The sequence below is a fragment of the Onychomys torridus genome, chromosome 4, assembly GCF_903995425.1.
Source record: "Onychomys torridus chromosome 4, mOncTor1.1, whole genome shotgun sequence".
NCBI lineage: Eukaryota > Metazoa > Chordata > Mammalia > Rodentia > Cricetidae > Onychomys > Onychomys torridus.
Genome location: NC_050446.1, coordinates 86384034 through 86396428, shown reverse-complemented (window position 1 = coordinate 86396428; position 12395 = coordinate 86384034). Strand labels below are relative to the sequence as shown.

The window sequence follows — 12395 nt, the reverse complement described above, 5'->3', positions numbered from 1 at the left end:
TTGTTCAATAGCGCTCTAGTTCAGGCCCCACCTAACCGGCCAAAATACCAGGTGACAAGGACCTTAAATAGTCCAAGAGAATTATCACCTGAAGCTGAGAAAGAATTGGCATTGGTAGAAAAAAAAGTACATGAAGGACATGTAGATCATATTGATCCAAAGCTGGATTGCATTTTGGTTTTTACTCTTAGGATTCTCCTACAGGAATATTAATGCAGATAGAATATATTATATTGGAATGTATATTTTTACCAAATAAACCAAATAAAAAATTTAAAACTTATGTGGAAAAAAATCTCTGACTTAATTTTGAAAGGAAAATTGAGATTTCGTCAATTAGCAGGAATAGACCCAGCAGAAATTGTTGTACCTTTAACTAAAGAGGACATTGAAAAATTATGGACAGAAAGTGAACCTTGGCAAAGAGCTTGCAGTAATTTTTTGGGAGAAATTAACAGCAAATATCCTAAAAGCAATAGAATTGATCTTATAAAGAGAGCTGATTGGATCTTGCCTCAAATTGTACGTGAAAAACCCATATCTGGAGTTCGAACATTTTATACAGATGCCAACAAACAAGGAAAGGCAGGTTACAAATCAGAAAATTTAAGTGAAGTGGTTCAAAGTCCTTATAATTCAGTTCAAAAATCGGAATTGTATGCTATTCTGTTGGTATTAATGGATTTTTCAGAACCTCACAATATAGTTACTGACTCTCAGTATGCTGAAAGAGTGGTATTACATATTGTGACTGCAGAATTTATCCCTGATGCTCAGGAACCCTCTCCATTATTGCTAGGAGTCTTAGTTGGGGTCATTCTTGTGGATTCCTGGGAGTGTCCTTGGCATTAGGTTTCTCCCTAAACCCGAAATGGCTCCCACCTTCAAGACCTCTCTTTCATTACTCTCCTGCTCTGTTCCACCTCCAACCCATCCAACCCAATCCCTCATGTTCCCATTTCCTTTGCCCCTCTTCCCACCCTCCACCCCTGCCTCAGTTTACCCAGGATACCGCTTGTATTTCCCCTTCCCAGGGAAATCCTTTCCTCTTTGGGACCCCCTTGTTTCCTAGCTTCCTTGGCTGTAGATTGTAGCCTTGTTATCCTTTACTTTACACCTAATATCTGCTTATGAGTGAGTACACACAATGTTTGTCTTTCTGGGTCTGGGTTACCTGGCTCAGAATGATTTTTTTTTTCTAATGTCAATCTATTTCTAACTAAAGATCTTTATTTTGTGCATTCCTGCTGCCTTACAGACACTGAGCAATCCACAAGGCATAAATCTGGGCAGCTGGTAGATCAGAAGAGCTCTGTCTCTGAGAACCAGTGTCAAAGAGATGTTTCCAACATTTGATAGACAAAGTATGTTGAGAGTGTGAAATTCCAGCGATTGCATTTACTTTCATAAGAGACACAGCACCTGACATAAACCACATTTTAGGCTGAATTACTGCTTTTCAATACTTTTAAAATCCAACCAATCAGATCTGCAGAGAATATTGAGGAGGTACTTCACAGTAGATATTGAACACTAAATTGATGAGAGTTTTGAAATTACTTTTTAGAACTAAATTTAAAAAGTACTTAATTAAAATATAATAAAAAATTTTTTTCTTCCCTTTTCTCCCTCATAATTGCTCATGTCTGACATCTCTTCCCTACCAATTCAAGGCCTTATCTTTTACCACTGTTATATATATACATATAAATTATATACATACATATACACATACATAAGTATATATGTTTTATCCCATGTAACATATAAAGACAACGTGCTGAGTCCATTCCATGTTGTTTCCATGTGTATGTTTCTAGGAAAGATCACTTAGTACAGGACAAAAATGATTTATCCCCAAGGATCTCTATTTTAATCAGAAACTCTTGAACTCTCAATGAAAGGATATTTTGAAATTTAAGGACCTAATAAAGAGTCTCCTCATTGCAACCTTCATCTCCTTATTTCTAAGAGTATAGATGACAGGATTCATAAAAGGAGTGGTGATAGCATCAAAAATTGCTAAAAATTTATCTATGGGTAATGTAGGGAAAGGCCACACATAGACAATAATGCAAGGACCGAAGAAGAAAACCACCACAGTGATGTGAGCTGAGAGAGTGGAGAGGGCCTTGGAGGAAGCACCTGAGGAGTGTTTACGGACTGTGACCAGGATGAAGATGTAAGACACAACCAGGATGAAGAAGGTGGCCATGGAGATGAAACCACTGTTGGCAGTGACCAGGAACTCCAGTCTGTATGGGTCTGTACATGCAAGTTTGATGAACCTAGGAAAATCAGAATAAAAGCTATCCATTCTATCAGCTCCACAGAAGGGTAAATTTACAACAAAAGCCAATTGGGCCACAGAATGGATAAGGCCAATGGTCCAAGCCAGAGCCAAAAGAAAAATGCACATTCTTAGACTCATGATGGTGAGGTAGTGGAGGGGCTTACAGATAGCAATGTACCTACCAGTCATCGGCCATAACTTTGAGCAGCACCATCTCTGTTCCTCCGACAGTGTGAATGAAGCACATCTGAGTGATGCACCCATTCAGGGAGATGACTTTGTACTTCCTGAAGAGGTCATAAATCATCTTTGGAGTAGCAATGCTGGACACACCTGTATCTATGAAGGAGAGGTTTGCCAGCAGGAAGTACATGGGGGAGTGTAAGTGATGGTCTGAGATGATTGTGAGCACAATGAGAAGATTTCCCAGCATGCTTGCTACATAAAATACTGTGGAGAATAGAAAAAGGAGAATCTGAATTCTCCATGAATTGGTGAGGCCCAGCAACAAAAATTCTGATACCACAGAGTGATTTCCTCCATCCATCAACTTGTGAAAGTCTGACCATAAGGTGACTATTCTGTGGAGGGCACAAGAGGGAGAAAATATTATTATTAAGCAAAGGGGTGTCCTGGTTGTAAAGCAATGACTAAAGACACCCTGTTGTTTTCCAGGCAGATTTTACAGCTCTCTAATAGAGACCAGGTACAGAACTTTTCCTATGCTTGCACATATAGGGTCACTTCATTATTTAATCCCAAGTTTATTTTGAAATGTATAGCCAAGAAAGGAAAACTAGAGGCAAAGGCACTTGAGAATCTAAGGAGAGTCAAACACGCTCTAAAGACACTTGTACTCACTAGCTTCCATACAGGAAATTAGTGCCACGACATGGAGCCATGCTAAAAGAAATTTGTGCTTTTAGCTTTTGTGCTTTGATCCCTTACTTTGTTCTGGAGTTTTGTGTTTTAAATTACTGGCACATTTTGGTTTCCTAGGTTCACATTTAGTGTCATCAATGAAAAAGTTACCTTTTAAAAATATTAAATCTTTGCTTGCCCCAAATAGTGCTTTTTCATGAATTAAATTTGTTTTCAGATAATTTAATACATGTACACAATGTATACTGACCACTCTCATCCCCCATTCCTCACCATCTCCTATCTTCCTACCACCCCATCCACAATCCCTGGCAAATACTGTTTCATGTACTATCTATTCATTTTGTTTTGTGAGCAGTTAGTCTAATCAGGTCCACCAGTGTAGCTATGGGTCTGGATCTCTGTGTTGGAGTCTAGTGGGCTCAAAAGTGGGTATACAACAGGAGGCAATGATTGTTCCTTTCCTAGAATCTATCAATAGCCAGTGAAAGATAGTGCCCCATGAGCCTCTTATTCTTCCATGGAAACTGTATGCAGAGTCAGTCTGGGGCCCACTGCTGGTAACTGATTGATTATGAAAAATATAATTAGAAAAGAAGAACAATGGATGACTCTGTTTCCAGCCCTACCATTGACTGATACTGAGGAATGGAAATGTCGGTCTTGTTTGGAAAGAAAGGTAATGGAACTCTTACCTGAGTTAGTTCAACAGAATCTGTCCTCAGATGAGAAACACATTCTTAAAGAACTAAGAGATAATGAGAAGCTTCCATCATATGAGAACTGCAATTCCCAATGAGAAAAACAGAAATTGCTTTGAATAATGCTTAGAAGTGACAGAAATCAAAGCTCTATAGAACATTGAAACTGAAAGTATAAATTAGAATTTTATTGCTATTAAAAACTAAAAGGATAAGAAACTAGGAAAGTAATGTGTTCTTCCATAGTACTGTTTGTGTGTCAAGCTTTCTACCTTTATTTTGTAGCCCCCTGGAGCTTTCTGTAAACATCTTCTCCAAAAGCTTGAGAAAATCCACACATGCTCTTTTGGTACTCTGCTCTTTGCTTCTTCTAGAACACATGAAGCAAACATGTCAAAAACGAAATTGTAGCTTAAACTGGTCCATAATTTATGACCAATATTTGTAGGCAGATTGTCTGTTGTAATAAAGTCTGCTCTACTGCGAATCATCTGTCCACACACGTGTTTTACGTACGTGGTAACTCTCTAAGTGGGGAATGTCTCCTGGTTGAGAGGAGGATGACTTCACATTCAGACTGAGAGCAGCACCTTTACAAAACAAAAGAGCCTCATGTTGTTTCCCCAGTAGGAAGACTTCTAATTAGTGTGGCCCACTGAGTCTACATTGTCACCCAGGGAATAAAAAGGATGAAAGAAGTGAAGAACAAAAGCTTCTCACACAGATGCTCAGAAATATTTTTTGCCTCAGAATGAGTGATTAAAGTAACTGATGGGAAAGTCAGAACCTCAGAAATCCAATAGGCAGAGATGTTAGACAGAAACAGTTAACTACTTATTCTAGAATTAGCAATGAAGATTCAGCCAATGAGAAACCAACACACACTAAGCTATCACTCACTTTGGCAATTTGTGTCTTCCAGTTCCATAAAGTTCTAAGCCCCAGACCTCAGACTGTAGAGACTTTTCCATCAGAATGGGGGGTGGAATGGGGGGGGGAGGGTTGGGGGATGGGAGGAGGGAGGACAGGGGAATCTGTGGTTGACAAGTAGAATGAATAGAAAAATCTTTTAATAAAAAAGACATACAATCAAATAATTTTTTTTGTTTTTTTATGGATAGATTTTTTATTTTTTATTTTTATTTTTTTATTATTATTATGTGACAATATTTAACAAGACTTTCCATTTTTTTTTTCTTGAGACAGGGTTTCTTTTTCGCTTTGGAGCCTGTTCTGGACTAGCTCTGTAGATCTGGCAAGGAACTCACAGAGATCCACCTGCCTCTGACTCTCGAGTTCTGGGCTTACAGAAGTGCACCACCACCGCCCAGCAACTTTCCATTTTATAATTTTCCTTCACAGTGTTTTCTCTATTTCTACAATTTCCATCATTCTTCAGATATTAGTGCCTCAAGATAATTTCTAGGAATAAGTACAATTGGCAGACTTCAAGATTATTGTCATGTTCTCCTCCAACTCAATGCATGAAGAAAAGGAGGCAGTGGCACCCAATGTGGAATATATAGACAATACTCAAAAATGTTTTTAGACCAGTGTGTTTGGATCAAATACAGTGGCTATCATCTCATAGACAAAAGATGGCAAATTTTTGTGAATGTGGAGCAAAGGAAACCCATACAGTGTTGATGAGTGAAGATTAGTTTAGATGCTAAGTGAATATATGCAGATTCCTCCAGAAAAAATATTAGCATGTCAATAAGATGCTTGCATTCTCATAGTGATTGCTTTATTATTCAAAGGGTATATTATAATGCACACTACTGAAAAACAGAAATCTTAAAAAATATTTAGAAAACATGTATTCCTTGAATCTATGGGAGTTATATCTAGTTGAGGAGGAATACTTAATGAATTATATTTAATTTAGTGTAAACACCAAGGAGACACAGTGTTCTTTAAGAAAAAAATACTTTTAAATATATTTGAAGGTCCACTTTGATTACTCAGTAGCATGAATAGTATAATCTACTATTGAATGGGAAATATTTAACATATTTCAAATAATCTTTTTAAGGTATAACATTATTATTTATTGATTTTTTGGGGGAATTTCATATCATACACTCCAATCACACTCACTTCCCAGTCCCTCCATATCCACCCTTCAACTCAGCAGCATCCACCTAAAAGAACATTAATTAAAAACAAAACAGATAAAAAAAACCCATTTCACTCTTCAATCTTTCCTGTCTCATTAATAGCTCTTCATTAACCCTAATTGTACTGGGAGCTATGGTGTGTCACACAGTATACCCTTTTGTCCAGTCAATCCCATCCACAAATGTTCATTGCGGTGAGACACTGGTCTGGTTGAAGACCTCTCCCTCTGGTACACCATCATCACTGGACCCTCATTGAAATTCCTCTTGGATGTTCTGTTGTTGTCCCGAGTCATGGGAAACCTCTGGCTATTGTTCTACTTGTATTCCATGAGGTCATAGATGAAGTAGATGTTAGGGTAGGCCAACTCAATGCCCAGGATGTGGGTCTGAGTGATGGCTGAGCTGGTCAGTCCATGCTGCTGGGACCACCTCCTTCAGGTGAAGGGCAGAGCCAGTTATCCTAGGCCCATGCCATTAGGGCTAACCCTCTCATGCCCCTATTGTTGGTTGGGTCCTTCTCTTCCAAGTGTTGGCCAGCTCTCCCATGATGGGTGGGGTCAGCTCAGCATGGCTCTTGGATTTCAGCATGCATGGTTTCTATGACTCCCTGTGGTAACATGGGTCATGGACATCAACACAGATTCCATCTGCAGTAGGACCATGGATTCAGACATGGCTCTCTCTAGTCAGCAGCTCTGACCCAGATGCTACCAGGGCTCTGGTGGCAGCACAGTTCACCCAGATCAGTAAGTATGGTAATAGGATCCATGGACATCAATGAAGATCATGGCTGCTGTAGGGCCACAGACACACATTTGACCCCTGGTATTAGCCTGGGCCCAGAGGACCACATGGCCCAATGTGGCAGCACAGGCCACCAAAATTGGCATGGCATTGGTGGCAGCTTGTTCCTCAGACACCAACATGGTCACAGGTTGCACCTTAAAGTTTGGGAATCCACGTTGTCTTTGGTTACAACATTGCCCATGGACATCATCACTGACCCCATCTATGGTAGGACCATATCCTCAGCAGCAGATTTTGAACTTTTATTATGTTTAAAGTCTAATGTAAAATTCATTTTTAAATTTATACAGTAGATTAATAAACTATCTTTGGAATAAATTGCAGATAGCTGAGCCATGGCATTAATTATGTTTTCTGAAATGTAAGCCTATCCTGTGCCTAATGTCCTGTTTATTCTCTGAAGAGAAGTAGACCTACAACATCATGTGATACATTATTTTTTCAAAGTCAAACACAATGCTTTCTATGACAGAATGGCTATCTTCAGAGGTTTTAAATTTCTGCTCATGAGCTGAGCTCTCCAAGGCAGTGATTCTCACACATGCATCATATTTTATGGACAAGTACAAAGCTATGTACTTTGAATGTGAAATCAGGCACTGAACTGTTGTTTTTCTTACTGAGGGCCATTGATAAATAAATAACCTGTGTGTGGGTTACCTTCTTATTATTGTTCTCCAAGGAGGTCCTAGAAGCCCCCAAACAGTACACCTTGATTGTACCATATAGAGAAATCAGACTGGAATTAGGCTGAGTTAGCTTTCTTAGTGCCAGATGGTTCTATGCAGACTGTTGGGAGACTAAAGTCTTCAACAGTCTTATGCAGCAGTGAACTTAATGAGCTGCACTATTGGTCTGCCATGTAACATGTGTCCCCTTGTGCAATAGTGGCTTGGAGCCAAGGAGGGAATTCATAGTGTATGCTGTTCTGCTGTCCACTTTCTATAAGAACAGTGTGTTTGATTTTCTTTATACACAATTGGAGCATTCTTTTCAGTGGCTTTAAGGCATTGGGCATTTTTGGGTATAGTATAATTTCTAAATTTACTGTACTTTGATTATTGCTTTTAGTTGTTTTATTTCCTAATGTTATTCATTAGAATGAAGCTTTGTACAGCCAAATCTTTGTAGAAATCCATAATTATTTAGTATATTCAAAGGAAGTCATCATGAGTATATTTAGCTATTTTTAAAATTCATTGAATTATTTATAAATACAACAAAATAGCACAATGATACAAACATTCCAATTTTGTTTCCTTTTTTATTTCTTGTATTGTATAATGAGACATTAAGTCCTTTTGTTACACTGGACAAATCAAATGTTCCTCTAGGGAAAGAGTCCCTGAACTATAAGCATTTTAAAACTGTCTTGGTCATTGCCCACTTGAGGTATGTATAATTAGTTTTATATATTCTTGTGCTGGAATATCATAGGTACTTTGTGTTGGAGAACACAGGGAAATTGGAATCCATGAAGACTGCATTCATTTTATGCAGGTAAATGATGGCTATAAGGACATTCATCAATAAGAATAGTGCTCTATTTATAGATGTGATTCAGCTGTTGGAAATGCTATGTATTTGAGTCATATGTTAAATTGATTGAGTGAGCCTAAAGCAAAATTGATAGCATTTAGGAAAATCATTAGCTAGGCATAGGAAAATACTTGTAAAAGTTTATTGACATACTAGAGCCATTACTGATTTTTACTTTGAGCTGGAGCCATGTTGTTACCTGGGGAAATTTAAAAGGCATTAGAAAACATAAAATAGCTTTATGATATTTTCTATGTAGCATAGCTTATACTTAATCAGTCCATTCTCTGACAATGCATGCATTGACCTTAACCTCTTCTACTTGATAAATCAGCAAGTATTTATTGATACAAAACCAAATGCATAAAGGTTACATTTTTATCCACCAGCTTCAAAAGAGCTGGGCATACACTGATCATCTCCAAAACAGATACAAGTTTGTTGGCAGTCTTCCAGTGTGAAGAGTGTCATAGATACTTGACTGAAAATATATTTTGACTTGAACACCAAATAATCCAGATAATAGTTTTGGCATATTAGTGCCCAGCTTGGTAGATGGAGGCAGGAGGATTGCCTGAGTTTGAGGCCTACCTGGGATACACAATAGGACATTGTTTCAAAAACAGAAACTAAACATTTAGTTATTGAGTCAGTAAATTTAAGCTACAAAATTGTTCTGTTTTATTTATATATGTATTTATTTGAAATGGAAATAATCATTTAAATTTTCCATACTAATAATTAAATATAGAGATGTTCCTACAAATTTCAGAAGTAAATCTATGAAATATTTCGTTTGATTTTGTGAGTGAGCTTACTATAATTTCGAATTGAGAAAGAAACACAGAAGGATGATGGTTTGCAAGAACTGTGCTCAGTAGAGCCTTTGAACTTGATGAACTAGGAACCTCAATACCAATATTGTCCATCAATAAGGAATGAATGTCTTGGGATATGTTTTCCCCAATTCATTAGTTCTGTGTAGACTAAGGAAAAACGGTAAGTAGCACACTAGCCAAAGACATATGGTGGTATTTCCCATCATGAATATTTCATTAGTTATGAGTAAAGAATGTACTTATGAAACAGCACTTTCAAGTACAGCTAATGTGTAAGTGAAGACAATTCCAAATACAATCTCTTAGGAGTTTTCTCTGAGGGTATTTTTTGCTTTCAAGTAAGTGAATATCTTGTCCTTTGTCCTTGTATACAGATCTAGAAACTTTTAAAATGTTTGTATTTCATATATATATTTATTACTTGAAAAGATTCTTCTCTCATACAATGCATCCCAACTACAGTTTTCCCCCTCTGCCCCTCCTAGTTCCCCCTACTTCCCCTCTTCTCTAGATCTGCTCCCTCTTTATTTCCTCTTCAGAAAAGAAGAGGTCTCCAAAAGATGAAAGCCAAAACAGGACAAAACAAGATACAATCAGAGAAGGCAAAAGCCCCCATATCAAGGCTGGACAAGGCAACAAATAGGAGGAAATGAGTTTAAAGAGGAGGCAAAAGAGTCAGAGACACACCCACTCACTGTTAGGAGTCCCACAAAAACACCAAGCTCACAGGGTAACATGTATGCAGAGGACCTTGTGCAGACCCATGCAGGTCCCGTGCTTACTGTTTCAGTCTCTGGGGGCCCATGTGAGCCCTACTGAGTTGACTCGTGACCGTGTTATCCTGGGGTCCTCCATTCCCCCTGACTCCTACAGTCTTTTTCCCCCTTCATCGGTGGAGGTCCCCAATTTTTGAGGGGAGGGACCAGATGGAGACCTCCAATTTACACATCCTTTCTGCATAGTGTCTGGCTGTTTTTTCTCTGCCTCCACTCCAATCTGCTGCCAGAGGAAGCCTCTCTGATGATGACTGGACAAAGCATTGATCTACGAGTATAGTAGAATATCACTAGAACCATTTCATTGATTTCTTTTTCTAGTTGGGTTTGGTTCTACCCTAAGTCTCTGGCCTATCCAATTGCCTGTTTCTGGCCATCTAGGCAGTGTACGGAATGGGCTCCCTCTCGTGGTCTTGGCCTCAAGTTAAACAGATCTAGAATCTTTATATGACTTTTTCTATCCTAAGAATTTAGCTGTTTACACTGTTGACTTTTAATTTTAAACACCCAAATTTACCATATATGATATCTTCTGGTGTTTTACTGCAGTTATAACTCCCTTGTCTCTGATCACAATTCACCATACTCGGCTACACTCATTTTAGACAAATTCCTAGTTCTTACTAGATGAGGGGTTTGCAAATAAAAGGTAGGTAAATTCACAGCTGATAAATTGAGAATATCTTCCAAGAGTTTTAGAACTTCAAACCCCCAAATACCATAATAATTGTTGTTTTGTACAAGAATTCAAAAGAATTAAAAGGGAGAATGGATTTATGAAACCTATCATATGTGTAATGAACATATGCCAAAAAATTTATATATAACATACCTGTAGTTACTGTACTTTATTGTTATAATTATATGGTTCCTGAAGTGTACCTTTGAAAATCAATGCTTATCATTCATCATAAATTATCCATTATTTTATTTTTTTCCCCCTATAATTGCACAAATGCTATTCAGTTTTCCATTCTGAAGTTTTTTGACCTTTGTTAAAGCCTCTTTTAACAACTATGAAGTGATATTTCACTTTTATTTTAAAGTTCACTCCTTGATATTAAGTGGTTTTCATTTATTCATATGTTTGTCTTTAGTATGATTTTAATGTTATATTATACACAGACTTCCATAACTTTTATTAATATACTCTATTTGTACTATTTACAGTTTTCCTATTTCCTCCTCTAGGTAGCACTGATGTTCATGCTTATGGAAGGAGCAAATCACTCTGTGGTGTCGGAGTTTGTATTTCTTGGACTCACCAACTCCTGGGACATTCAGCTTCTTGTCTTTGTGTTCTCCTCTATGTTTTATGTGGCAAGCATAATGGGAAACTCCCTCATCATTTTTACCGTGGCTTCAGATCCTCAGTTACATTCTCCAATGTACTTTCTGTTGGCCAACCTCTCCTTCATTGACTTAGGTGTTTCCTGTGTCACTTCTCCTAAGATGATGTATGATCTGTTCAGAAAGCGTAAAGTCATCTCCTTTAGAGGTTGTGTCATTCAGATCTTCTCCATCCATGTCATTGGTGGTGTGGAGATGGTTTTACTCATAGCCATGGCCTTTGATAGATATGTAGCCATATGTAAACCTCTCCATTACCTGACCATTATGAGCCCAAGAATGTGTCTTTCCTTTGTAGTGACTGCCTGGTTAGTTGGCCTTACACACTCTCTTCTTCAATTGGCTTTTGTAGTCAATTTACCTTTCTGTGGACCAAATGTGTTGGATAGCTTCTACTGTGACCTTCCCCGATTCATCAAACTAGCCTGCATAGACACCCGTAAACTAGAGTTCATGGTCACAGCCAATAGTGGGTTCATCTCTGTGGGCTCCTTTATCATACTGATCGTTTCCTATATTGTCATCATAGTCACGGTACAAAAACACTCTTCAAGTGGTTCCTCTAAAGCCCTGTCCACACTTTCAGCTCACATCTCTGTGGTGGTCTTATTCTTTGGTCCTTTGATATTTGTCTACACATGGCCATCTTCCACCATACACCTGGATAAGTTTCTGGCCATATTTGATGCAGTTTTCACTCCCTTTCTGAATTCAGTGATCTACACATTCAGGAATCAGGAAATGAAGATGGCCATGAAGAGAGTATTCAGACAGCTCCTGAGTTACAGAAAGATCTCCTAAGTGCTGGTGTTGTGAACATAGAAGGGCCTTTTGACCAATCTCAGTGAAAATCTGCCTGTTTACATTGTTTTATCCACCAATATTTAGTCAATTTTTCTTCTACTTAGGAAGGTGAGACAATCCCTTCTGAAAACAGAAGGAATTACAAATATTTACAAAGTGAAGATTATAATAATCATAAGTCTCAATTCCCAAGGAATATTTTTGATATAAATCCTTAGACATAAAGAAGCTGGAAGCCTATATCAATAAATTTAGAACAGAGACAATAAGATATTTTAAAA

At 38.0% G+C, this 12395-nt stretch overlaps 2 protein-coding genes across 2 annotated transcripts in view; one reads left to right on the top strand and one right to left on the bottom strand.

Annotated features, from left to right (window-relative positions):
- LOC118582611 (olfactory receptor 4F3/4F16/4F29-like) overlaps positions 1–2840 on the bottom strand; it is a gene marked incomplete at its 3' end in the record, with an annotated part of 6275 nt that extends 3435 nt beyond the window's left edge. Inside the window, 2 exon segments of the mRNA XM_036185611.1 lie at positions 1909–2476; positions 2478–2840. Of these exon segments, the coding sequence (XP_036041504.1) occupies positions 1909–2476; positions 2478–2840 (931 nt within the window).
- An 8326-nt stretch (positions 2841–11166) lies between these two features.
- Positions 11167–12111, top strand: LOC118582640 (olfactory receptor 4F3/4F16/4F29-like). Its single transcript, XM_036185667.1, has one exon. It carries the CDS (start codon positions 11167–11169, stop codon positions 12109–12111), a length of 945 nt encoding a protein of 314 aa, XP_036041560.1.
- Positions 12112–12395: the final 284 nt, after the last annotated feature.

What these genes read in the sequence shown, in the direction of transcription:
- LOC118582640 (XM_036185667.1), top strand. Translation starts at nt 11,167, where the DNA reads ATGCTTATGGAAGGAGCAAATCACTCTGTGGTGTCGGAGTTTGTATTT.